At 39.2% G+C, this 26425-nt stretch overlaps 1 protein-coding gene and 1 non-coding gene across 2 annotated transcripts in view; one reads left to right on the top strand and one right to left on the bottom strand.

Moving 5' to 3' along the window:
* HAAO (3-hydroxyanthranilate 3,4-dioxygenase) overlaps positions 1-18124 on the bottom strand; it is a 32666-nt gene extending 14542 nt beyond the window's left edge. Inside the window, exons 1-6 of the mRNA XM_008932911.3 lie at positions 17904-18124; positions 14922-15000; positions 5825-5908; positions 4120-4226; positions 1554-1643; positions 801-844 (exon numbers count right to left, since the gene is read on the bottom strand). Of these exons, the coding sequence (XP_008931159.1) occupies positions 801-844; positions 1554-1643; positions 4120-4226; positions 5825-5908; positions 14922-15000; positions 17904-17983 (484 nt within the window). The 5' untranslated portion in view covers positions 17984-18124. The remainder of the gene's footprint in view (positions 1-800; positions 845-1553; positions 1644-4119; positions 4227-5824; positions 5909-14921; positions 15001-17903) is intronic.
* A 5204-nt stretch (positions 18125-23328) lies between these two features.
* On the top strand, positions 23329-23422 carry TRNAI-UAU. The gene is made up of 2 exons: positions 23329-23366; positions 23387-23422. It is a non-coding gene; the product is annotated as a tRNA-Ile (tRNA).
* Positions 23423-26425: the final 3003 nt, after the last annotated feature.

Consider the following 26425-nt stretch of genomic DNA (forward strand, 5'->3'; position numbering starts at 1 on the left):
CGTTTATGTTAATCAATAGCAATGGATCATGCATATGCTGGATGCCCGTGTAAAGCCATGGGCCAACAGTATTGTAAGATTTCAGCAAAACAAGTTTCCCACTGAAGGTGCTGTTGCAAGTATCCATACAACAGAGACCGTAGTTGCCAGGCAGAAAGCAGCCATCATGTTTGAGAGATTATATTCCTAAAGTCAAAACTAATAAATTGGTTTTCTTGAATAGTCACTCTCTCTGTTATATGTCTCTGTCCAACAGAATCAAGTTACAAATGGAGTATCTGCTTCAGTGTGAAAATTGCAATCATTATCCACAGAGGCAGAATAAAAAATTGGGAACAGCACAGAAATAAAATGTTAAATGGATAAAACCCTACAGGAACTACAAAGATTTTTCTTTCTCTAGGTTTCCCAAGAGTACGTCACAGTGTATAGTTATAGGTAAAGGAGTAGAAATATGTATTGAGTGTATAGATTCAATTTGCAAAAATCTCATTATGCATCATCAGAAATGAAATTTTGTTAGTATAAGACTTGAAAGGTGTGCAAGGACAGAGATAAGACTTTACACTGTATAGTTACCCGATAGGTCGTTGTGAGGGCATCACATGAACAACCAAGATTCTGTAGGTAATCACGTAGATGGATTTTATTTGTGATTGTGATAATGAAAGGAATTACTTCCCAATGTAATTTTAATTTACATATTCAGAAAGAAAAATAGAAACTTAATCATTTTATGTTGCGAGAAACATTACTGTTCAATTGGTAATTGTTCTAATTCTGAAATTAATTTGCATTACCTGGATTTGGTTTTCCAGTTTGATATTGCCTTGAATTGAAAAACCTGGAATTTAAACACACGTTAAAAAAGTCATGCTCTCTAGGTTAACAAAGACTAGGCAGTAATACTGGCCATCAGTTTTTGCGCTGAAAATGGATATGCCAGATCCTCAGCTACTGTCACATGTATGCAACAGGACTATATCTATTTTATTGACAGAGGGTTTGTCTGACAGTCCAACAAAATTCATGTCACTAAACAATTCCCTTGTTCATCTTTAGCAAACATTTAACAAACTGATTAGTTAATTGATGACATTCACATATTTCCCAAAAAGGACCTCTCTACCACATTTGCCACAGTCCTGATTATTCATAAATAATATTGATTAAAAGTACTTAGATTAAAGCCAGAGTAAAAGAAGTCCTAAGGCAATTTAGTGTTTTACCTGATTAACCTAGTATTAATCCGGATTTATTTTTCATTCTTCTAGCACTTTAGGAGTGGTGTGCTTTTACTGGTTCAAAAAAGCATGTTCCTGATCAGTGTGCAAAACATTTGATTTTTCTTTTTTTCCCTTTTATTTTAAAAATCTGATTTAATGAGTTTGGGGCATACAAAAAAACTTGTAGAGCAGTAGCTAACTTCTAACAAGTCCATGTAAAATGAAGCATAAATGGTAAATTAACTAAGTAAGTCACAGACTGATGAAGATCTACAAGGTAATTTTAACCATTTTTTTTTTTTTAAATTTACAAATAACAAACCTTACTCTTTAATTATTGGTATAAGTTGAATGCCGAGATCTTCACAGTGAAACCATTTTTCAAAGAGGACATTAGTTGATTCTCCAACATAGTATCTGCCAAAGCAAACACATTAGTCAATCCTTTTATTAACTAACTCATCAGGCAGTTTCAGTCTTTTGAAGAAAATAGTTACTTGATGTTATGTAAGAGCATGGGCTGATAAGGAAGCAAGGTGGCTTATGGACTTGTTTGTGATAAATAGGTGGTTTTCAACTGCATAGATTTGGGAAGTGTTTAGCTCAGCCCTCTGAAGAAGAACTTAGTGCTTCACTTGTATTATTTTATGTCTTAACAAATAAAGAAATTGTAATCTATGGCATGACAAATATATAATTTATATTCAGATTTTAAAATGACTGCATGGGCTGGCAAGGAGTGATGGGCTCCAGCACTGTCACTCACATCATGACTGGTTTTAAAAAGGTCCTCTGTGTCTTTTGGGTTAAAGTTACTGCAATGAGTTTCCAAAGTGGGAAACAAAGCTTATAGAATTATGCTGTGCATATTTGTATGTTCATATATGTCTGTCTTATGTATCTATATATATATTGTCCAGAAAGTCTCAAAGAGCTCCCTGGTTCCTCAAGTTTTGCAAGAACAGGGTATGCTGAAGACAGTAACATTATCTATGCCTCCAATATGGGGAAAAACTGTGCTACAAGCACAAATTTTGAACACACAGAATCTACAGAGAAGGGAGATGCTACAAATGTCTTTTTTGGTAAAAAGCTTTACAGCTGGGAAGGTGCAAAGGATCCAACAACATGAGTAACATCAAACTTAGGGTTTTTTGTACTTGTTTACCATGGGATTAAGATTACCTAAATCATTTTTCTTATAGCACAAGGCATGGAATCATTACTTATGCTGAAACACTGGGGCAGGCTACTTATTCTTTACTTGTATAGTAATCAGCATGCTGGGAGCTCTGATTTATGACTTAGTCCTGAAGCATGATAAATAGTGGAACAGTAACGTAATATTAGACCTTGAGTCAGCATACTTCAAAGTTCATTATGACTTCCTCTTGTACAGTCTTAGCTTCAGGTGGCTGGGAGTGAAAAAAGTTTGAGAAGATTAGAGGTTCTGGTTGTAAACTCCCATCTCTCTCAGGAGCACACAGAGTCAATGCAGGTTTAAAAGCATAACAAGATCACTTCCAAAACTTCAGGTGTCTTTTTTTTCATCATATCAGTGTAAAAACACAGGCACTGAAACCCTCGAAGTCAATCTTTTTGCAGGCACATGATTTTTAATTGAGAATGTGCTTTGTTAACTTCCACCTGCAAACCATATGGTAGCTTTTAGTTTAATATCTCCACAGGAGCATGCCTACATGGGCGTGCCAATCTCTAGATCTGCCTGGAATCCCTAAAAAGCTATTTAGCATTCCTCTAACTCATACAATTCACAGACCTCATGTACACAGTAGATTGTTTTACTTAAAGTTACCTAAAGCTACTTACATTCCTTTATTACATTAATAATAAACATTGTTACCTGAATCACTGGCCAGTTGTTTCTGGCTCAAAATATCTTTTTATAATCTAAGTCCTCACAATCCACAGACTGCAATGAAAAGAAAAAAGGGACAACTGTATAGATAAACAATGTTTTAAATGAACTGGACTTGTATTTAGCTTGGAATTTAATAGGGTGAGGTTTTTTTGATTGGTCTCTTTCTTAGTTTCTTATTTCTTTCTGTAACCTTTTTCATTTGAATGAAAAAGTATGTCTTTCCAGCCCTGCACATCTGCAATCTTCCTGCTGTGACGCTACCTATGCAACAATCAAAACTGTAGGCGAAATGACGGAAACAGTTCATTACAGGTATCACTGCAGTTTTAAATCTTTACAAATTACATGAACAGCCATAAACTCTACTTGGTCAGTCATATCTGGTTAATATTCAAACAGCTTTTCTAGGTTGGCTAATGTTACTGCTAATGTTACTGCTGTGACTTCCCTTAGATTTGTGAATTCTCTATGACCAGAACGCTTAATCCTGCTCCTAACTAGAATACAAAGTAACCCACTCACTTACATGGAGATTATGTTCTTGTAAGGCAATAAAAACTAGGCAGATGTGTGTAACTGACTTTTGTTTCCAGCTTCCCACACACGTGCCAAGAAAGCTGCTCTTCATCTTTTTGCTTTCAGTGCTTGCAAAGTAACTAATATTCTGCTTGCCAGAGTTAATAAAAAAATCTTTTTTCATTTGGGTTATTAGTGAGCTCTCAGATTTTTTTAAAAGCTAAGGTGATAGCAGTAGGCAGTACATAAGTAGATAGCTATAACCAGAACATACAATTAAGACATTTCAACATGTTCCTTGTTTAACTAAATCAAATGCTAAATGAGATCTCTGTTTACGTGTTTATAGACAAATAGATGTGTGGATAGAATTAGTATAAAATTGTCGGGAGAATCTGATATATCATCAGGAAAGTAAAAGACAGTATTTTATTGACAGGGGAAATTAGTTTATATTATGAATCCTAACACATTAGTCAACAGTTTATACTTCACCTTAGCCCATCAATTTCTGTTTTTAGTCTTTCCCTTTCAATCACAAGACCCACAGTGTTTGCATATCTCTGAGGAGAATGAGGTATCCTGGCAGGTAGGAGGAACATCTGTTCAAAGAAATGGGAAAGAATCAGTACAGGAAGTCTTTGTTTTTTGCATTGTCCTTCCCCTGCCCCCAAACCTGCAAAATCTTCTGCTCCTTGCCCCACTTCTTCTCCTCTACTCTTTGTTGATCTTGTGTTGCTCCTTTGCAGCTTTACACACTTTGGTACCCAAGCCCTGCAGACACTGTTTCTTGCTTTCTGTGTGAATGATGACAGTGACTCTGCAGTCAGCACTGCCTTTATGGCATCATTCTTAGACACAATTGAAGTGAAAATCTAACCAATCACTCATCTGGAATTTATAAATTAGTGCAATTTCTGAGTAACTGAAATGGAAATAAAAAGCAAGTTTTTGTCTAAACTAATAATCCGTGTGTACCCTTCCAACACAGTGAGCACCTGTGATTGCCTGATGAGGAGTGTTATTCTCCCCAGAAATAATTAACAAACATGAGGACTATTTATTCATGCAAGTGACAAAGGGAATAGGCAACATGTGGTTAGAAGTCTATTACTGAAGCTTGGGAAGAAGCCCTTTTTTAGCAGCTGTCTGACTGTGTAGGAAGGTGGTAAGCCTACACAGTGTTCTTCAGTGCTACAGACGTCTTTGCCAAGGGTGGGCAAGTCATTACAGTTTCTCTGTCTACAAAACAGAGCTAATGACAGTCCCTCACCAGTACTAGTGTCGTCTTTCCAGTAAAGATATTGTGTGCTCCTTTTCAATAATGCTTATGCTACATGCCAAGATCTCAGCTGGGCGTGCTTCTTCAGTCTGAAGTATATTACCAGAATATCACAGATTGAAAATGTAGTTCTGTTTCTTAATTGAAAAAGTTGTAATACTTTTATGACCTCAAGCTGTTGGGTTTAATACGCGTCTTCCATTTTAAGGGCTGTCCCGACTAGAACTAATAATCCTTTAAAAGACTCGAGTGCAGTTCGAACTTGTGTCAATAGCAATGAGCGGCACTTGTAGTATGTCTTACTTGTAGTAACACCAAGAAAAGCATCTACTCGTGCTCTCAGTAAAAGTACTACAATCTATGCTTTAGCAAGTTTACTACAAGGAAAAACTGGATACATTTTATCCATAAATGTCTCTTTTAAAACTATTTTCGTATCGTGATGGTTGTAAAGGCTAGCTGTGAGGACTAAGGGAGGCTGAAAACAGCTGAACCGTTTAAATTTCTAAGTTTAGGCATTTTGCTTACTGGCATGTGGGTGTGTGTGCAATATGTACCTAGCATTGTGTAAATAAAAGACTGATCCGCTTGAATTCACATGGAAGATTACATGGCATGCAAGGGAATAAGAACTTCTCTCAGTATATTCCTGACTATCTGAATAGGTATTCCAGATACTCAGAGATATTTTTATCTGTTATTGAAATAGTGAAATGTTGAACACAGTGTGTTGTAGTTTGCTGTTAATGACATGGAATTTGCTATACGCCATTCAAATTTGTTTTGTTTTGTTGGTTTTTTTTTAAATCCTGATGACATCTCTTGCACTGCAGGGATAAACTGATTTCTAAATACTACATAAAACATTAATTTAGCATACTTATGTATAACTATAATAGAAAGACAATCCTATTTTACCTCCCCTTCTCGGATGACAACATCTTTTTGTTTCCCATTTTCAATTATCTTCAAACACATATCTCCTTGAACCTGGTAAAAAAGCTAAAGGAATAGAAAAATAATATTAAGGCATCTACTCCAAAACATTCTGTACTTCATATTCTGTAAATAAGGGATACACATATAAATAAATTCAATCTGTAATTGCAAATATTTGCAGATTTTATCTAACAAGAAATAACATACTACCAATATTCGTTACTTTTGCAAATGTTACTAAATATGTATTATGTCTGTTATCTTACTAACAACTGACAATCTATCCAAGAGGTCTGTAGCTGCATGAAGCTACATATATACTAGGTTCTGTGAACCTAGTGGAATTCCATTGAACTGATTTTACCCTTGGAATTACTTCTTGTAGAGGTTGATATTATGGTTCAGGCATTTGTTAATTACATGATACATAAAGCTTCATTTCAAATGTAGCAGGGTCTTCATTTAGTCAAATTAAATGTCACTTTTCCAAATAAGCCCCAGATATGAATGCACAGATTTTTTGCGATGCTTTTCCAATTTTTTTAATGGAGCTTTCTCATTTGGGAAGAAGTGCCCATTTGGAAGCTGTTCTGCTTTATTTTTGTGGATAACTTCGAAGCCCAGCAACAGCTGCTACTCTTCCCATTGTGTATGTAAAAGGGTTACATTCAAAGTATGTATAAGGACAGAACCACTGAACCCATAATTCTGTCTTCAGTGATCTTTCCACAGCTGTTTTCAGATTAAAACCAGCTCTGGTTTGTGGGGGCTCTAAGGTGCTCAGATCTAGCCTCATGTTTCATGACAGAACTGTGCTATGATCTGTAGGCAGGTATTTTTGACCTGAAATAATGGGCACATTTTCCCTCATTTTTATATAGTACAGAGCAATAATGCTTCCAGAAGTCAACTTTTCTGCCATGTTTCTGCCTGCTTTCCATGTACCATTTACTGTATCTAGAACCTAAACAAATTAAGTCATATAATTGCTAGTACAGCTGAAAAAGTCTGAAACTTGATTCAAAGTTAGAATTATAATAAGAAAAACCTTATTTATATTAATTCACTACAATTTTAACAAAATATAAAATAGATGAGGGGAAGAAGAAACAGCTGAAATACACAAACACCCAGAACTGAACCTTTTCCAACACTAGAAAAGCTTAATCAATTTTTCAATTGCGTTTATTTCTAAAAGAGTTTTGAAATATTAATACATGCTACCTGGAATTGAAGAAACACCTCTGTGAACATGAAAAAGAATGAATATGCTGCCAAGGGAAAGAAACAATAGAGAGAATTGAAGAGCTACTGGAAAAGAGCTCATGCTGAGAGCTTTTACACGAGTGAAAAGTTCACCTTGTGCCAGGGACGTCACTACAGATAAATTACAACTCTTGTCTAGGTGGCCACAGTGCCAAGGTTACATATCCTCCTTGCACTCCATTTCTCTGTGTTCTTTTCCTGTCATTTTCTTTGGTGTTACCAAATGACAGTACAAAATGCTGTAGCAGCCCTTGTTACAGAGCTTTACAGTGTTACCTTCCCTATAACAACTGAGGGAGCTATTGCTGAACACGTGTAGGACGCGTAGATGAGGGAAAGGACAACAAAAGCAGAGTCTATCCTGCTCATGACATAAATCATGCAGCTGAGCAACTTTTCTGGAAAGGAAAGACTTGAGAGGGGATAGGGGCTGTCCAGTTCAGAAATCAAGCATCACAGTTATAAGGAGAGATTACGAACACTAAATTATGAATTAAAATAAATGTTTTGCAGCGGGAAAAGAGGAATTATGTGGGCTACACATTTCCAATGAAAGTGTTTTTCTGACTGAATTTAAATACTACCTTTCACTGTAAAATATGGTCTATTCTTCAAAACATTTTTTTTTAAATTGCCTGAGTGCTTCAGTCATCCATAAATCACGTGATGTAACTGTGACTAATACAAGTGGCAATAATTACTGAATCCACTATGTTGCCTATAATATAACCTGAACCTTTTATCAAGAAAACTGTCAACTCAACTATGTAATATCTCAGTGAGTTACAGTCCATACCCATTTCACAGGACAGTTTGGCAATACAGTACTGTCTTTTTGCTGGAAAGTTATGTTTTCTAAATACTGACTGAGCTTTGTCTTTTGGGCAAATCTAATGTTTTCCTAAGTCTCTCCTGGAAAAATGTCAAAGCCTGAGTAAAAAATTTCTGTTGTATATGTATGTATATAAACAAATATATATGTCTATATAGATAGCATAGTAAATCAATAGGTTTATGCCACCTGAAAATATAAGCGCTTTTCCAATTGTTCTATTCTTATGGGAATCACGTAGTATCCACTCTCTGCAGTAGTACCAAAAAGTGAGAAAAAGTGCAATATTTCCACTCCATAAGCACCTTATTAATGACAAGATCTCTTGTAACATGAAATATATTAATATCCTCATAGAAAAACCCAGATTTGTATATTGCTACTGCACAATGGGTCATAATTGGGTATGTATTTGTCTTTCTGAGTGAAAAATGTATTTTAAGAGAGAAAAAAAGATTGTTCACTAGTCTTTTTATCCTTTTTATTACTAACTGTGCTTATTTATTATTACATCTTCTTTCTTTCTTCCTTTTATTTTCCAAGTTTTTTTCCTTTGGTTTAGTTTTCCTGCTTATTATGTGGTGCCTTCTCATTAAGATTACACCAAAAACACCTCCTCTTAATAATTCTCACCTTACCTCCAGAAGTTGAACTACCTCGACGTGCTTAACTGTAAATGTAACATTATTTAATAATATTCCTCAATATGATTATTAAAGCTGCAGATATACCTATGAAAACTAAACTGAAAACACCTTAAGACTGAGAGTTTGTTTTTAGACTTATTTAATTTTCCTTAAATTCTCTTCCTTAGTCTGCTTCACCCTTCTCGATCATGCTTCAAACCTGATAATATTGTGTTAAGCTTGCAGGTGAAGACAGCATGACCCGTGCTGAATCACTCTCAAGTCTGTACAGGGATATTTCATTCAATCATGAATACTCATACAATAAATTATGCTGGCATTTCTGGAGACATCAGGGGGAGATGCACAAAGGTGAGAGTTCACTGTTGGCTTCACTGAACCTGCTTGTCTTGGTAGGAATTAATTTCAACAGCATGGTAAAACATGTATACTACCTTAAAAAGAGCACTATTATCCCCACCATAGTAACGTGGTGAGAATTGCTCCTTCATCCAGATATATGTGTCCTAGCAGAGTAAAGAAGGAAGTATCTTGTAGGGAAAGAATACAGTATTTATTATTGATCTGTGTTTGCTAATTTAAAAAAAAAAACAAAACCACAAACCCAAGTCTTTTTTTATGTACAGTAATGCATGTAATTTAATTTAGCTCCACCTTTGATATCAAACTCTGCCTAAGCACAGCAGCCCAGAGCTATGTGAGGGCTTTTGTAGCTGACAGCTTATTTACAGACCTCTAAAGGGACCTGCAATTTGCAGTGTACTTTGAGTACTGACTTCTGAAAGTGGACTTTGGGATTGCTCAGCCACTTCTGGGATTAGGCACTGACTTGGCATATCCTGGCTTACATTGCTTGTCATATTGCTAAGTACTAAATTAATTTGCAGAGCAAATCAAATTCTGATGTGGGAGTAGAGCCTGGGTGTTCTCCAGACTTCAGTGGTGACTGATCTATTTAAGCACAGAAAAACAATTTTCTCCCTCTCTCATCACAAGGGTTTTTCAGCCATCGGAAGTCTGGAAGGCAAACAGATGAGGAAGGTAGAGAAAACTATTTCGGTGTGGTTTTTTTTCCCCTCTGCTAATTTACATGTCATCTGTGAAACCTGAATACTAGCCAAACCCCATCCCAACAATCTTACGCAGCAGACTTATTTTTGAAGACACAATCTCCTTCTGATAGAAAAGGATGATCACTCTTACTACCTTGTAAGAGGTTTGTTTCTCATTCAAATAGTCCAAGAGTCTTCACCAGATAAATGTGGGGTTTTGTAAAGTAAAGAAGCAAAAATATTTTTCTTGTTTTGTTGTGACTCATGTTTCAGATTTATTTGGGATATAATCACCACAAAACTACCTACTGGAATGCTCACCTAGACCCTCTTTCCCCTCATTTTCAGACATCCACTATCCTCATAAAATGCAAAGGGTGGATTGATCTGATAGGGAGGAGTTTCTCAGAAGCATTCTGATTAGAAAGCAGCATACACTAGAAGGGGTCAGGCTTCATTTAAGCAGATAATTTGTCAGAAACTGGAGCCAAATCTTACTTGTGGTGTGAGAGGGAGAAAAAGAGAAATCAAAACTCAGGTTAGAAAACTCAGATGAGCTGTGGCAGATGTGACCTCAAATCTGTATCATGTTTCAGAGCATAATGCTATACTGTGTCTCAATCAGACCATGTAAATATGCTAAGAGAAGCTGAAGAGATATTTCTGTTCTGACAGTCCTCTTCAGGACTGCAGTGTAAGGGCTCTGATCTGTGGGGTTGTGTCATACTTAGGTGGTTCTATCAATAGGAAACAACCTAGATGCTGAGAGAAGAAACTCGGGGTAAAATACAGCACAATGACAAGTGGGACTTTTAAACCAATATGTGCCAATGCAAATGTGTTGCAGGCAGTAGATGAAAGGGTGATTTTAATTTCTCTGCATGGAGCTGCACTGTTTTATATAGACTCAACATCAGAACATAAATTGTTAAGAAATCAGTCAGATACTTGAGATTGTGTTTAAGTGGTGGACTGAAGCGGGTAAAGAGACAGAAGCCTAACTACTTTTGTGATCCTATGTTTAGCTGTTAGCATATCTCACTTTCCCCCAGAGCAGCCCACATGATGCAGTAAATAAAATCTGAAATTCTTTTACTATAGCTAGGCTTTGTTATGATTGTGGGGTTTGTCTGTCATTAACTTCCTGCAAAATATATGGTCCCCTTCTGTTTTCACTTTCTTTATTTCTTTGGAAGCTATATGATGAGCTTAAAAGTTCAGAAAGGGTTTTGTTCCACCCTCAGGTTTTACAAGTAAGGAAAAATGCAGTAAATACACCATGAAGTTGAGATGTGTTAACACCAAAACTCTTCTTGTCATAAATCCTACTGTATGATGAAAAATTCAAGAGACAAAGAAAGGTATGTTGAGAACTCTTCTCTGGTACCTGGAATGCACCTGCTACCCCATAGCTGTGAGGGGTTGAGCACAAGAGGACACAGCCTCAAGTTGTGCCAGAGGAGGCTCAAGTTGGACATCTGTCAGAATTTCTTCATGGAAAGGGTTGTCAAGCATTGAAATAGGCTGCCCAGGGAGGTGGTGGAGTCACCATCCCTGGAGGTGTTCAGAAAAAATAGACATGGCACTTAGTGCCATGGTCTAGTTGACAAGGTGGTGATTGGTCAAAGGCTGGACTCAATGATCTTGGAGGTCTTTTCCAACATAATGATTCTGTTATTCTGTGATCATGTCAGGCTGCCACAGAAGCTTTTGGTGGCCTCATCAAGTTGACTACACAAGAATTGTAGTTACTAGTTAATGTAATACAAAATTCTCTTAACAAGTGAGGAATAATAATTAATTTGAAAACCTCACACCACTAGTGATATAGCAAAAACCAAGAAAGTTTTGTCTGTATGAGCTATATAGGTGCATTCTCACAGCACTTTTTTTCCCTGTTTCAACATAAGATGCATTTCCCAAAGCCGCTCAGTTTCATTTTGAATGAGTCTGATTTAGAGGCAGAGAATGTCCCAGGAGATGTTTGCTGACTATCTCTGTTCTGATGGAGAAGGGAGCAAAAGGGAACTTAACACTCACAAATAAGAAAAAGAATGAATATGACCTAGTGGTAAAGTCCAGCCAAAGACTCTGAATGGTTTACCTCTTGTAAGGTGCAGCTTGATTTGGCTCTTTATAAAACCTGTCCAATGGAAAGCAATCTCAGGTATGAGGCAGTACTTTTGTGCAGAAAGGTGGCAAAGAAGCAGCATACAGAAATTTAAGAAGGAAGTGAAGCAATACAGAGAAAACTAAGAAGGAAGAAAAGAGAACAGTTAGTCATTTAGGAAATGCCTGCTTGTTGAGAGGAGGAAAAAAATTTGTGCTAGACTAGCTGTCATTTTAGCCTAAATGACTGTTCAGGAGACAATTCTAAAAGGCCTTGAAGAAAGTCCAAATCAAGCCTCCTTTTTTCTCCTAATTAGCAGTCAGAACTAATCTTCCTGCTACACCTGCATGTTAACAGCACCAGCAGAGAACAGCTCAGGAGCAGGAGGATGCTCCTTTGCCCTTATCTCTGCATGTGAGCCCCTTGCTGCTATGAACTGCAGGCTAACAAGCACAAGTTGTGCCACAGGATGCACCATAAACTCCGGGATAACAGGCGTAAGATATCAAGTGGACAGATAAAAACAATCCTAAATTTAACTTTCTCTCCAAAGCAACCCTTCTTTGCTATCAGAATACTACTACAAAATAGCATCAGCTAAATTGGCCTAAAGGATTTGTGGGGTTTCACATTTGTGATAGGCCTGTTGACAATGTGCCTGTATAATCTGTCTTCGAATTATCACACAGAACTATAAATGACCTTTTTATGCCAAAATAATGAGCTGAACATGGTTCTGAATGGTGGTTTTTTTAAAAATCCAAAGTCTAATTTAGGAATATGCCCTTTTACTAGGATACTCTCTACCTCACAATTCTTCTCTAATGAGAAACATGGTTCTAAATTAGATCACAGGAAGGTGTAAATGTGTCTGATTAAAAACCTATGGTAAAATGCAAAGAATGAATATAATGTACCTCCATAAAAGTGAACAAAATTGGCCCATATGTTAAACTGCTATTAACTGATAATGCTTCTGATGTGTGTATTGTCAATTTTCCCATGTAATAGGAATTTTATGTTTCCATTTTTGCTTGCTGAGTAATTGTGAAAAGTTTTCTATGTAAATAAGGATGCATTGATACCTAAAAAAATCTTGTTTCCAGTTGGATTAGCAATAATATATCAGTATGCAACAGTATAATAAAAATTATGCCTTTATATATATGGCTAAATTTTCATATTGTTGTAAAGTCATATAAAGAGTTTATTAAAGCTAGGCCAAGTTATTTTCAAACAGAGGAACATCTTGCAACATAAAAAAATGAGGTAAGTTAAATTAATCTAACTTCCTTTTTAAGGGAAGGGGAGGAGGAGATAAAGTAAAACAAAAAAACAGAAACAGCACAGGAATGAGTGGGAAACCAAGGATAATTTAGTATAAACTGTAAGGTGCAGGGAGAGACAAGACTGTAAATAAAAGGACAAAAAAATAAAGTTTAAAACTGTTGCACCAGTTAAACTTCAGCTCATTTTTGTGTATTCCTCTCTTAGTGTTTAGCTCTAATGTATTATTCAGAGTAAGAAAATAAACTAATTGTATAAAACCAAAACGGTTAAGTTAAGTGAAAAAAAAATTTGATATCATTAACCTTCACATGGTACCTTCACATACGTTCATTTTGTACTTTTCCAAACCTTGGTAACAAATTTCACCGATTCTTTTTTAATCCAACATATAATACTTAGCGATATACAGTAACAGCAGGACACAGATTAGATATTCTCCTTGGTGTTTTCTTAGCAGTCTTGCTACAGCTGTGATGCTCCTTTCCCAGGGATGTAATTCTGTTGACGAAGCCAGATTTTTTTTTTCCCACAGCTGTAAATTATCTCTGTAATTTCCTTGTAAATATAGGATGGATACATGGACTGCCCTGAGACCTGGCTTGCTTCCTCACCAGCCCAAGCAACCTGACAGGGTGATCCTGGGTCTTGCCAGAGCTCCCCCTGCCCAGCCCATGAGAAGGGACCTAATGGAGTGTGTTGGGTGACCTGGTATGTGACGGACATGCCTGTGCCCACAGCCACATGTGGGCTGTGGGACCGTGGTGGCAATCCAAAGCAGGCAGAAGTCAGACAGTGGTAACTTGGCACCTGGTCTTTTAGAGCCTTATGGTTATAATGACTACAAACACCTGCACAGCACAATTATAACAGAAAATTAATGAAGGCTGTTGTGAAATGCTTGGGGGCTGGTTTTTGGAGAAATGATTTGATGATAAGTAAACCAATTTTTCTTTCTGTTTTTACGGATTTTTTGAATTTGACCCACTTTTACCTTGAACTATGTAGATGCATAGGTTTGGGTTTCCAAAGGTACTTAAAATTAGGTGGCCAAATTTTGTTGGAATTACATGAAAATAAATTTTTCTGCCGGCAAGCAAGGGAAGTTGTTCCCCATCATGACATCCTCACTGCTTGGCCTCTAGTGATCGTTTTCCCTTAGGGTTCTTTCAGTGCCAATTGTGGATCCAGAGAAGTCTTCAGGCCAAAGAGACAATTCCAAAAAAAAAGGCATTAAACAGGGTAGGTGTAAATTGTTACAATTTTGATAGGATTCTCCTCTTTTTTTCCTGTATTCTGCATTTGGCACAATGGCTACTCCCAATTAAAAGCAGGGGGATGGCTTAGTCTTGATACAGAAGATGTGCAGCAAAGGGAACTGATTTGAAAAATATTTAAAGACTCTAACTTTCCAAGCCTGAATGAAAGCTGAAATGCCGATAATTTTCACGAAGTCTAGAAAAAATATAATTTCTAGTGAATTAAAATATTTAATTTTGATTTTTGAATGTCAAACGTACTTTTGAAATATAGATCGACCTTCTGCAACAAAATATCACTTTAAAAATATCAATACCTTTCCAAAGTTTTGTTCCAAAATGTTGATGTGAGACATTTTGATGTGTCAGAATACTTTCTCTAATTTCCTGTTGGAAATGAATTATAGCAAAACAGATCTGATCTCATGTGCTTGTTTCAAAGGAAATGCACAGATGGTGTATGGTTCTGGTGAATGATTCTGTTGAAGTCTATGAATACATCTAATAAATACAACATCACTAAGTCTAGCATTGCTAACTTGAAGCTGTACCTTCAAAAGTAGATGCATTTTAGTCATTACAGATCAATTAAATCAGAAAAATATAAACAACCTATATGTTACCTCTTCTCCTTCTTCAATATGATAATCCTTCCTTTCATTTGGCCCTCCAACAAACATCACATTTAATTGATAGCGATGCCTAGAAAAGAAAGTGACATTTTAAAGCTACCTCTATTCATGATGTTATTTTTTTAACTTATTTTTAAAAATTCTCTTAGGACAGTGAGTCAAGGAAACAATGTTGAGTGAAAAGCAACATCCAGAATGAGAATTCAAAAGAGCTTGGATGCATCTCTCTGCTCTGTCACTGTCCTGTTGGGTGATTTGAGGCCAACTACCTCCTTGCTGGTGTTTCAGTGCCTCCAGATATGAAAAGAGGACAACAACAGCTACCAACTGTGGAAAGGACTTTGAAATGTAAAGATAAAGAATGCTACCTAAGAGACAGGAAAGAGGAACATGGATCTTTGCCTTGAGCTGATTATGTAAAGACAAAACTCTTTTAAAAGTTAATAAAGTAAAAACACATTTTTCCCCCATAGCGGTAGAATTACCAGAGATACTGATGGTAGCAATTATCAGTTAATTTCTCTTCTATTTATACTGATTTTGCTAACCTGGAACAATGTTACAATAGTTTCAGTGGGGTTGTGGCTAATTCAGAAAGGAGATTCCAGGCCCCTTCTTAACTCTACCTCTTTAAGAGCCCCAGTGAGCCCTTCTCTCAGCTGTCACAAAGAATAGCTATCACCCCAATTACCTATCAGACCATTTACACTAATAAAGAGGTAAGGTAACAGGTTTTCCTTTGCTAAAAAAACTCTAAATCAGGACTGTTAGCTGGGATTCAAAATTTGTTCTTATGTCTCATTATGGTAAGCATCATATTCTGAATTCAGAAGAAGAGTTTTAGAAATACCTGTAAAAATCAACTATGTCAAAAGTTTTGATTTTACACTAACTTCTCTTTGTTGAGGTTAAAAAGCATTTAAACTTGTAAGATTAGTACAACTAATTAAAATACAACATAAGAGCCGCAATTTAATTAGATGTATCCTTTTCTTGACTTTGGTAAAACTCTAAACAGGCAGTGCTTCAGGAATTGAAGTTTTTTTTTGAAAACCCAAATCAGCATTCAAAAATTTTGATTTTCTTGAGTGTATGGAACATAACTTAATAAAAGTTTGAAAGTCATAATAACTTTAGACACTCAACTTTAGACACACTAGTGATTTGCTGTGAGACCTAGTTTTTAACTTTTAATTCTTTCTTAAAACATAGGATTTTAAGTTACTTAAATGTTTTGAGTGGTTGCCTTCCAGTGAGGCAGTAGGTGGCAGTGAGAAGGTTGCCTTGCAAATCTTTACTCAGCATATAAAGGATGAAGCTTTTAAAAAAAAATGTTGGAAATCTATTAATTTCTTCTTGGAAAATTGCCCAAAAGTTTTTGGAAAATCCTGAAAACATTTAGGTAGCACCAGAAGCAGGTGATGAGGGACTCGGAATCCATGCAGTAGATGTTTTTCCTCTCCTCCTATATAGGCTAAGGTTATATAGCAAAAATGGATTTTTTTTTAAAGCTATGCAATTTTTATCACAAAAAATGTTTCTTGTTTCACTGTGGCTTCTTGCAGTGCTTCTGGGGAAGGCTATTGATAGATGTCACATTTCAAAGCTACTTAAGGATTACACAGAACTTCTGGTAGGTGCTACAGTGCAATAATAACAAAAAAGGTTCAACCTACTGATAACAAAAGAAATTAAAATACTAAAATTTTACCCTTGTCATTGGTAAGCTTTAGAAATGGATATGCTTTACAAAATCCTTCTAATCCATTTTGAAAATGAAAGGAATGAAACCAGCCATAACAAGAAGATAATTTCCTCATTCTCTCCAATTGTGAAACTATTGCAGTGATTCAAGTTTCACAATTTTTCAGTTCAACATACAACTGTAGTCTCAACACAGACATGGCAGTAGGGATGTGCCCCGTACCTTTTCTTTGCCTTGCAACCATTGCTTTGAAAAGTAACCCTTGCACCTGTGAATGGAAATTAATATCATGGCTACAGAATTGTCCATTCAGCTTTTCATTAAAGATAGCACTTCAGGGTAGGGCAAGAGGCATATTCTTTGATATTTCTTTAATGGTTAAAATTATAAAGCAGGATTATTATTTTAATTAGAGTTAAGAAAAATCCTTTTTAATTTCTTTATAAAATCTGAGTCTATATTACTCTTTAGAGAGGATACTTCCTAATGAAGCCTCTTGTATACGGAGTTTTAGACAAAAGATGTCCTCAGCTTCACTGGAAAAAGAAATCCTTGCTAATGTTTTGACTAGAAGCTGCAATACATTGGACAATTTACACTGGAATTTATGCACAAGCTTTGACATTGAGAATATGTATAGTGTACAAGTGTGTAATACCCACACTTTTTCTCTTATATTACCTGTCTCATTCAGAATACAGTCCATAGCTTTTAAACCGCCTCTTCAGCCTCCCCTACCCTCCTGACAGTGCTGGAAATGCCTTGAAAACCTGCTCCTCCAGTGCCCTCACTGTTCCTTTCTCCTTGTTTTCAGTGATATATACCGATGGTTATGATTGCTCCTGCAGCTTTGGGTCCTCTGTGACGTTGGAATGATTCTCAGCAGCTCTATCAGGTTATAACTTAGTAGCACTAATCTGTTAGCTATATCTTATTGTTTGTGGATGTGATGCCATCTCCTCTGATTTCTAGTTTACTGTCACAGAGCCTGACACAAATGCTCTTAACTCAGTCTCACTGCCTACAAGAGACTTCGAGTTGAGGCAAGTAGCTTGTATTGAAGTTGATCTTTGCAGCTTCTGCTGAGTCACTACAAAACAGACTTCAGCCACTATCAGTTCTTCAAAACAGCATTCTGACTGCAGTCTGATGAGGAACTACAGTTCCTTAATAATCTTTACCATGTTATGCATTTTTGCCGCTTCCTCTTATAGCTAGAAATATTTATATATCTAATAACTTAGTAAAAGAAATCTTCATTTACTTACATAAGCTTATTGCAAACAGGTGGCAAAAAGGCAGTTTTGTTTTCTTCTATCCATTTGTTCACATTCACAAGAAGCTCCATGGTCCACCAGCTATGAAACTTTTGACTGAGATATTAGAGTTTGCAGAATGCTCTTCCCGTGAGCAAACAGCATGTGATTCCACCCCCAGTGCTTAGGGGTTGGCTGGCAGTAGAGGTGTCTTCAGGCTTCAGTGTCAGAGGGGACAGGTCCATCAGCCAAAGGTTATTTTGTAGAGTACTAATGCTCCAGCAGCTTAGCTAATAATTGACTAGTGTTTCTAAAATATATATTTTCATTGGAGACTGTTTTTTGCCCACAGGAGGTTTCTTGATTCTCTTTACTGCATCAACTGGGGTGTGTATGTTACCTCTACAAAAATTGCCTTGTTACACAGTGAGAAAAATGTGCAAAGCTTGGACCTCCCTGGGATCTTCTGCCAAATAACCAAAGTACAGATGTCTCCTGCATTTTTAAGACCAAAGGCAGCTGTCCATAAATGCTCATTTTAATTTGATCACTCAGTGCCAATGTTGTAGCAGGACTTGTTGGAGAGCTGAACCTGGTTCTGTGATGCCCTTTGGTAAAGTGCAGCATGTTGCCATCAAATTGTCAGGCAAACAAGAAACTGAGAAGTACTGGGCATCTCATATCTGTATTAGTCTTTATTCCCTCACTAGTTTCTGTTCAACGCCTACATAGTTGCTACAGGACTGCTCACTGTGTTCCCTACCACCCCCAATTTTTTTAATAAGCAAATGTGTAAACATTTTTTTCAAACTCCAAACATGTGAAATGGGTGGTAAACAAAAAACCCAAAGACATTACAATATTTTAGCACTTTGGTCTTGACATAGCTTAGTCTTCTGCTTATACCTACACTGTGCTTAGTGGGTGAATGTGTCTGGGTATATGGCTGTAACATGATTTGGTTAAAAGTGAGTGGTGTATCCTCTGTGGTTTGCACATATGGGCAGTACAGCTATGGGACTGAAGAGTCAGCATGCTGAACAGTACGAATCTGGAGATCTTTACCTTATACCATAGTAATTTTGCATGGAAAAAAGTAAGGGAGTATAAATTTGAATTAATATTATGCACTTATTCAAGTATGTGATTCTGTTTTACCTTCATCTCTACCACTTCTTTGCAGGTTAGTTTAAACTCATCTTGTAACTGATAAAAAAAATACATTAATTTTGGGATAAAAAGATCCACATGTGGATTACAGTTCAACTGTATTAGTACAATCACAATGGGACTGGCAATAATTTCCTCTGAAATAAGCCCAAAGTAATTATTATTTCATTCAATTATAAAACACCACCACCACATTATTTATTTAAAACAAGAAATTTCTACCAACAGAATGGCTGTGGTGAGACACCAGCACACAAGAAACTCATTAGGCCTGTTTCTGGACTTACAGATAGGTGTATTTTGATAGTTTTTGTTCTGTAGGCTGCTGGCAAATTATTTAGCTGTGACAGAAAGAGAGCTTATATTTAAAATGCACTTTCACTTAAGGGATTATGACCCAGCCTCATGGGACTGGAGAACTGAAGACACTCTATCTTAACGATCACGGTTTTGTAAGGTTTTACCTCATCATTAGTAACAGGTATCACAGAGCAGGACTTCATTTGTTGGGCATGAAAGCCAAGGTACTGTACAAAGTCACAATACGAAAAACTACAGATCCTGGAATTGATTGAGCTAATCCTTTATCACCACACTATTAATGTGCCAGTTTTAACGGCGGGCTATTGTCCACAACCCCTACTTTAATCCCTAGTCTCCACTTTTTTTCCCACTAGGCAGAATACAAGCTACTATTACCTGCAGAGAAAACTTTCTCAGTCACAGGCTGATAAATCCATTTTGTGGCTGGATTGAGGTAGGAAAACCTAGACCTACTCAGGAAGGAAACAACATGCACTTACAAAATTCACCATTAGCATGATGCCGAGGCTATTATTGCAGGGTAGTATTTTCTGCAACCTTCTGAAATCAATAGGTTTTGAAAAATGCAGTTAATGGCCTCTTCATGCATGTAACAGTGGGGCTAAGAAATTATCTGCATGGTAGGAAAGTACTGGCCATGAAATGCTACTTCTGTGAAGTATGTTGGAGAGCCAAAGAAAAGAACCAGTGTTGCAGTCTCTGTGAGACCCGGGTAAATACATGCACCTCATACACTGCATGAACTGACTGGGGCCTGGATTTTTCTTGCTAGTCTGCTTCACAGTGACTCTTCACATCCATCAAAGCCTGTTTCAGCCGCTGGGGTTTCTGTTCTACCATTTGGCTCAGATCCTTCCCTTTCTGTAAAGGTAAGGACTCTATTTGTCAGCTTTCACTGCCAGAGAATTGCAACAGTACTGAATCACAAAACTGCTACATCAAAATAATCCATCTTTTGCATTGAGGGTGCAGGAAAGAAATGTTAAGTGAAAAAAACCTGAGTTTAGGACAACACCTACTTTATTTTTCTACTTTCCTCAAACACCAGACCTACTAGAGACTTAAATTTACAAGTTGGTGTCCAGCAAGCAGAATATGTTAATAAAAAGCAAAAGCTAAATATTGTGTTTCTAGTTAGAAGGAGTATTAAGGCCAGGGGTCATTGGCCAGGATTTTTATCCGTATTAAAGTGGTATCTGGTCATATACTTTTCTTAACTATACTCCCTATACTAATTTTTTTTGTTCACCTAAAGAAGGTGCTAAAGACCTAGAATTCTTTAGAGCCCCTGGGAACAGGAGAGGCAAATAGACCATAAAGCCAGCAAGTGTCTATACTGCCTCCTCCACTCAGCCCATTCTACTCTTGAGCAAACAGCACTGCGAAAATTGGCTCTTAAACCTTGTTTTTTTCACACTTAGTGCAAAGAAGTATTTTGAAAAATCTTCACCAGGGGAGGTTTGCATTTGCCAGCAATTTGAAGATAAAAATCCTTTCAGTGTCGTTTCAACTTGGCTGTTCTGTCCCTGTGCAATACCAAGACTGATTTATCTATGCTGGTGTTAAAAAAATGGAGCTACACTGAAGCGATAATCTGGACATTCTGCAAGCAGTAGGGAGTAAGTAACTTTCTTCACCATTAAGACAGCTTTAACTTCTGGTTTTTATCTTTTCTTTATTTTTTTTCCTTCTGTTAGTATTGCAAAGAAATGAAAAAGGAAGACATTTATATGATTAAATAATTAATTTCAGCCAGTTGAATACACTTCCTATTTTTGGTCAATTCTGTGCTTTTTTTGTTTGATCTTTGAGAACAAACACTAATTAAGTACTTAAAAATAGAATTATTTATATTAAAAAATCCTATATAGTTGCTGAAAACAAAAATTCCAGTCAATAACAGATTTATTACTTGAACTCCTGTCCAGTTATGTTCCCAGAAAGTGATATGGCCAAATTTCACTGCTATATTTGTAAACATACTACCAAGGGCCTCACTTTGTGGGGACAAACATAAGAAACAAGTGATTCACATAGGACAACAGAATAATTAAAGATCCCACTAAAACTACTAGAATCTTCACCACTATCACTGTTACTTTTACGGGAAAGCTGATTAGTATACAACAAGCAATGATTATCATCTCTATAAATACTAAAATTAGAGTCTTTCTTGCCTAAGGTTAAATCTGCAATAAAGAGCTTCTCTGTATGTTCACAGCTTCAGCTTTGAGTCTTTCTGGCATTCTTGTATTTGCCAAAAAAGCCCTTGTTTGGATGAAATTATGTTCACAGCAATCTTTGTGTGGTATAGAACATTTTGTTAGTATAGTGATGCACTGTTAAGGGCAATGAAAGCTGCTGCAGTTTTCTGGTATGCCAACTAAATGTGATGATGGAAAATGTCTTTAAGAAATGAACTGTCGGTTTTCTCTTTTCTCCATGCCAGCCACCTTCATCAAGGGCCAGATACAGTAATTGCATGCTACTCCACCTGTCAGTGGTGTATACTACCGAAATATTACAAATATATTTTAGGTAATGCCCACAGTAATACCAACAGCAGAACAACTTTTTTGACAAGTGAGATACAACTCCTCTCCATTCAAAGCAGTTGTAAAAAAGTGTCAGCTCATTTATGGATTGTGGAGGGGAGGAGTTAACTGAGTCACACAAAACTGCTCAGTCTGTCAAAAGTACCTGGGAGATCCATGAGATTTACTTAAACTGGCTGAGTGCTTGTCACCTGCTGCTGGGCCACCAATAGTTCATTTTTAGAAACCATGGAAATCCAAGCCCTGTGTAGCACTTTCTACAACCATCCATCCTGTAATGAAATTCCCAGAGCTTGTTCCTTTGCCCACGGTAAAGTCACTGCAGAAAGGAAAACACTATGTAGTGCTTAAATCAGTAACACAACAGAGCAGTCTAGGGCAGTAAATATGGCAGCAACCTAAATGTTTCCGCGAGTGGAAAGAAAAATATGTCTGTCTCAACTGTGTGTTGGAGCATTGCTTGGATTTAATTATCTTCTGGTGCCAGTTGTGTTTACCATCTCCTTGCCACATAAAGCTAACACAGATCTGACTGTAAAATAAATTCATGTTAATGTATACTTTGACAATAAACGTGTAAGGTTGAATAAACACTTGTTTTGGAAGTGCCAGGCATCCCTGGTGCCGCACACAGCACGCAGGCTGCAGAGCCCCGGAGCGCGCAGGCAGCGATGCTACAGACACCGTCGCTACAGACACCGTCATTTAGCTCCCTGGCAGTAGCCGGATGTTTTCCTCAGCTGCCCGGGCCCCAGCACGACAGACGGTGCATTTTCTCCCCGCGGCTGCGGATGAGCGCGAGGCTGAACTGGGATGACCCAGCGGCCAATGCCTTTTGCCCAAGGGCGTCAGGAGTCTCGGACTCGCACGACCCGGGGCAGCGGCCTGTCTGCCTCGCCTCCGGAGCGCGGCACTGCGTGGAGCGCCAGCAGCCCGGGGCTGGCAGGGGTCGCAGGTCGCTGCCGCTGCCCACCGACACCTGCTGCCGCCACGGCCGCGCCACCCCCGACGAAGTCACCGCGCTCCCCCGCCCCGCCCCGCTCGGCGGCCCCGCCGCGCGGCGCAGGGGCCGGGCTGTGCCCGCCGGCCGGGGGCCGCCCTGTCCGCCCAGCGGGAGCTCGGGGCGGCGGCGTTTTTCCGGAGCTGCAGCTTGTCTCCTCCCTGTCGTGCTCGGGGGCGCCGCCCTGCCCGAGTGGCGCAGCGCCCGCCAGCTTCTTTTGCTCAGCTTTCCCCCGGTGTTCGGCCCTAAGGACAGGAGCGCAGCCCGGGCAGGGCAGAGGGGTGGCCCAAGGCCGCCCCCCAGAACAGAGTGTAAACGCCTGTGCGCCCTTCCCCCGCCGGGGCCCGGGAAGCCCTTGATAAAGCGTTCGGGAGGCGATGGTGTCAGGGCTCCAGTGGCGCAATCGGTTAGCGCGCGGTACTTATACAGCAGTACAAAGCCGAGCAATGCCGAGGTTGTGAGTTCGAGCCTCACCTGGAGCACACAGCTTTTTGGGAGGGAAAGCGGGCTTTTTTGGGACTTGGCGGCGCTCCGGAGGGAGGAAGACAAAAGCGAAGGGAAAAATTATGCAGCCGCGGCGGCAGCCAGGGCCCGCTGGAGAGGGGCACTCAGCGCCCTGGGAAGTGGCTGGGGCTGGTCCGACGGCGGGGGGCGCGCTGTGCCAGCTTGGGCACGGGTGTGTTTGGCTTCGGGAACACGGCCCCGCTGAGGCTTGTAGGTTTGGCATGTTCAGAGCAGCGTGTCAGGGCGCGGTAAAAAACGTGTTCCTGCTAAGAGCTGCTTGGGAGTGAGAACTCGCAGGAAATAGGGGTTATTTTATACGGTGTTGTTTAATACGGAGCGCAAGTAAATACTTGACTGGTGCGATCGCTACAGCTGAAGGGTGGCAACACCTCCCCCTTTTGCCTGCTCTGTCGATGACAGATCTTTTCTCATTACCTCAGTAATGCTTTACAAATGTGTGGGCAACAACAGGAAGGAAAATAATTAAAATAATTTCTGATTTCACCATATAAGAAAGGCAGCAGGGCCATGGAAGAAAGGGCAGCTTCTTGATAGAGGTTGGGGAACGCTGCCTGAATGTTTAGGCCCAGATCTTGTGAAATCACCTCTATGTTAACATCTAGTATGCTGCTTTCGCAGTGCAATTTATATCAAAAAGTTCAGTGAGGTTTTCAAGATCATGCAGCCAGAGGTGCCTTGATTGCCCAAATCAGCCCTTTAGCATCTGTACTGCAGGCGTTAAGTCCCTGAAGTGCCACTTTCAGGTTTTTAACTACCGCTTCTCTGTTCTAGTTACGGTTTTATCCCTTTAGAATTTTGCATTAACTTCTCTGATTTCAGTGCCGGCGCAGTGATGCCTGAAGCGTGCACCATATCAAGATAGGAAAGTCTAAGTCAACAACAGAGATCTGTAATGTATCGAAGGGTGAATAAAGTCCATCTTCTGCTTGCAGAGTTTCGTATTTTCTTCATCCTGCAGGATATCCATTTCCCAGTGTTGAGGAGTACAGACAGTACAGAGGAGTATTTGCAGAGGTACTGGAAGTACTAGAAAATGAAAATGCTGCTTCTGTGTACCTGGAGGAAAAAAATCCACAAAAACCCTTAGTAGAGGGAAATAGATTCCATTCCCTGGACAGAGACCTCTCAGGAAACTTGAGTAGGGACAGTGCTGCTTGCTTTCCCCCTTCCCTGTTGTGTCTCCAGGAACATACAGCAGCTCCTACAGTCTCTCACAAGGAGGAACTGCAAGTTTAGCATTTGGGGTCTTGCTGTGGCATGCTAGGTGGGTGATTGTTCAATCTTTGCCACATTCAAGGTGCATGAAGCAGATGTTGCCTGTTCCCTCCACAGCTGTTTTGCAACAGGCCTCTGCAGTGCCAGAGAGCAGCCAGGACATGCAGTGGGAGCACATGGTGCTATAGCCTTCTCCACAAGATCTCCTTCATCACCTTGGTCCTTACCTAGGCTTTTGTCTGCCTTTTATCATCTGCCTGCAAGATGATTTTTGTCTTAACTCTGGAAAAAAAGTAAAAAGGGACAAAAATCACTATGTGAGGTGACACTTGTTTGCATTCCTGCCCCTACTGGTGGCCTACTGTGCCTGACACCTGAGGGAAACATTTCAAGATGGGCATTTGACACTGGAAATCATGCTAGATCAGAGCAATTTATAGGGATTTACGAGAAATCCCTATAAAATGAGAATGTTATTTATCTAATAGGTGTTTACGATATGAAGTGAATCGACGCTAAAGCACGAGGGATTTGTGAGGGAGGTGGGGCTGTCAAGTAAGGTGAGATAAGCCCTGTTGGAGTGGCACAGCTGGCAGTGGTGCCTGGGCAGGGGTGTGCTGGGGTCTCCTCCTGCCCCAGCACATGGCAGTGCTGCTGTGGGGCTGGTGATGGGGAGGCCCCACAGATCCTGAGGAGGAAGGGTGTCGTGCTGGGTTGAGGTCAATGACTCTGCCTCATTTCCTTGGGAGCTGCTATGGAGAGGAAGAGGATGTGAGCCCGGGTGCCCCTATGAGAGCAGCTGTGCTCAGGGAGGGCATGAGGCTTAGGCCTGGGCAGGATTTCTCCAGGGTGTGTGGGAAGCCTGTCCTTGTGCGGTGCTGATCTGGGCAGCCATGGTGCTGCTGGCATAACCTGAGCAGCTCTGATCGGGTGAAATGTGTAGTGACTGGGCCTGTTACTTGCATTTGCAACTTTTTCTCAAAAATTAGGCGTCTTACAGGCTTATGGAAAGAAAGTTTATGTCTTTATTATGCTAAATTGACTTTTTTATTGGGCTTTTTGGTCATGAGTTGTTGGTTATTGCTTTAGTGCTAGTTGGTAGTGGCTTATATATCCAAATGTGTGTGTATATGTATGTATATTGAATACAAGTATGCATAAAGACACATATACAGCATTGTGGGAGAGCTCTCAATTGTCTGTGTGTTAGTGCTCTCTTACTTTCTAAATCTTTAATGGAGGCACATAGATTTGGAAAACACCTGTGTGTGAGGGATGCAAAGTGCCAGCTGCACTAATGTGATCTACTGAGAGGTAATCTCTCCTTCCTCCTCTCTCGTCTTCCCCAGATAGTAAAGTTGTTCACCTGTGCCTCGTTTTAGCCAATTGCCAGAGCTTGTTCTCCCTGTGAGTCACTTCCCAGTGTTTATCACTGTCCTTGTAGATGGTAGTTGGGGGAGATGTGGTTTCAGTCTGGGGACTGCTGTTGACTGGCAAGGGGTTTGGATGGGCTGTGGCTGCTCCTGGAAGTGCATTCAGAAGGAAGGGCTTCCCCATGGTGAGTCTTCCATGCTGCCTGATTTATCTAGGGGCCTGCTTCTTCTAGCCTATGCCATGGTCTCTATTTCTGTGTTAATTTGACTGGTGTGGATGGCATGCCCAAAGGCCTTTATCTCCCTAACTCTGCTGGAATCCCTCCAGAGTCCTTTTTAAAAAGTACCCTCTTCTTAAAATTTGTGTTGCTC

Source organism: Manacus vitellinus, unplaced genomic scaffold (assembly GCF_001715985.3).
Source record: "Manacus vitellinus isolate BGI_N305 unplaced genomic scaffold, ASM171598v3 scaffold_8_pilon, whole genome shotgun sequence".
In the NCBI taxonomy this organism is placed as follows: domain Eukaryota; kingdom Metazoa; phylum Chordata; class Aves; order Passeriformes; family Pipridae; genus Manacus; species Manacus vitellinus.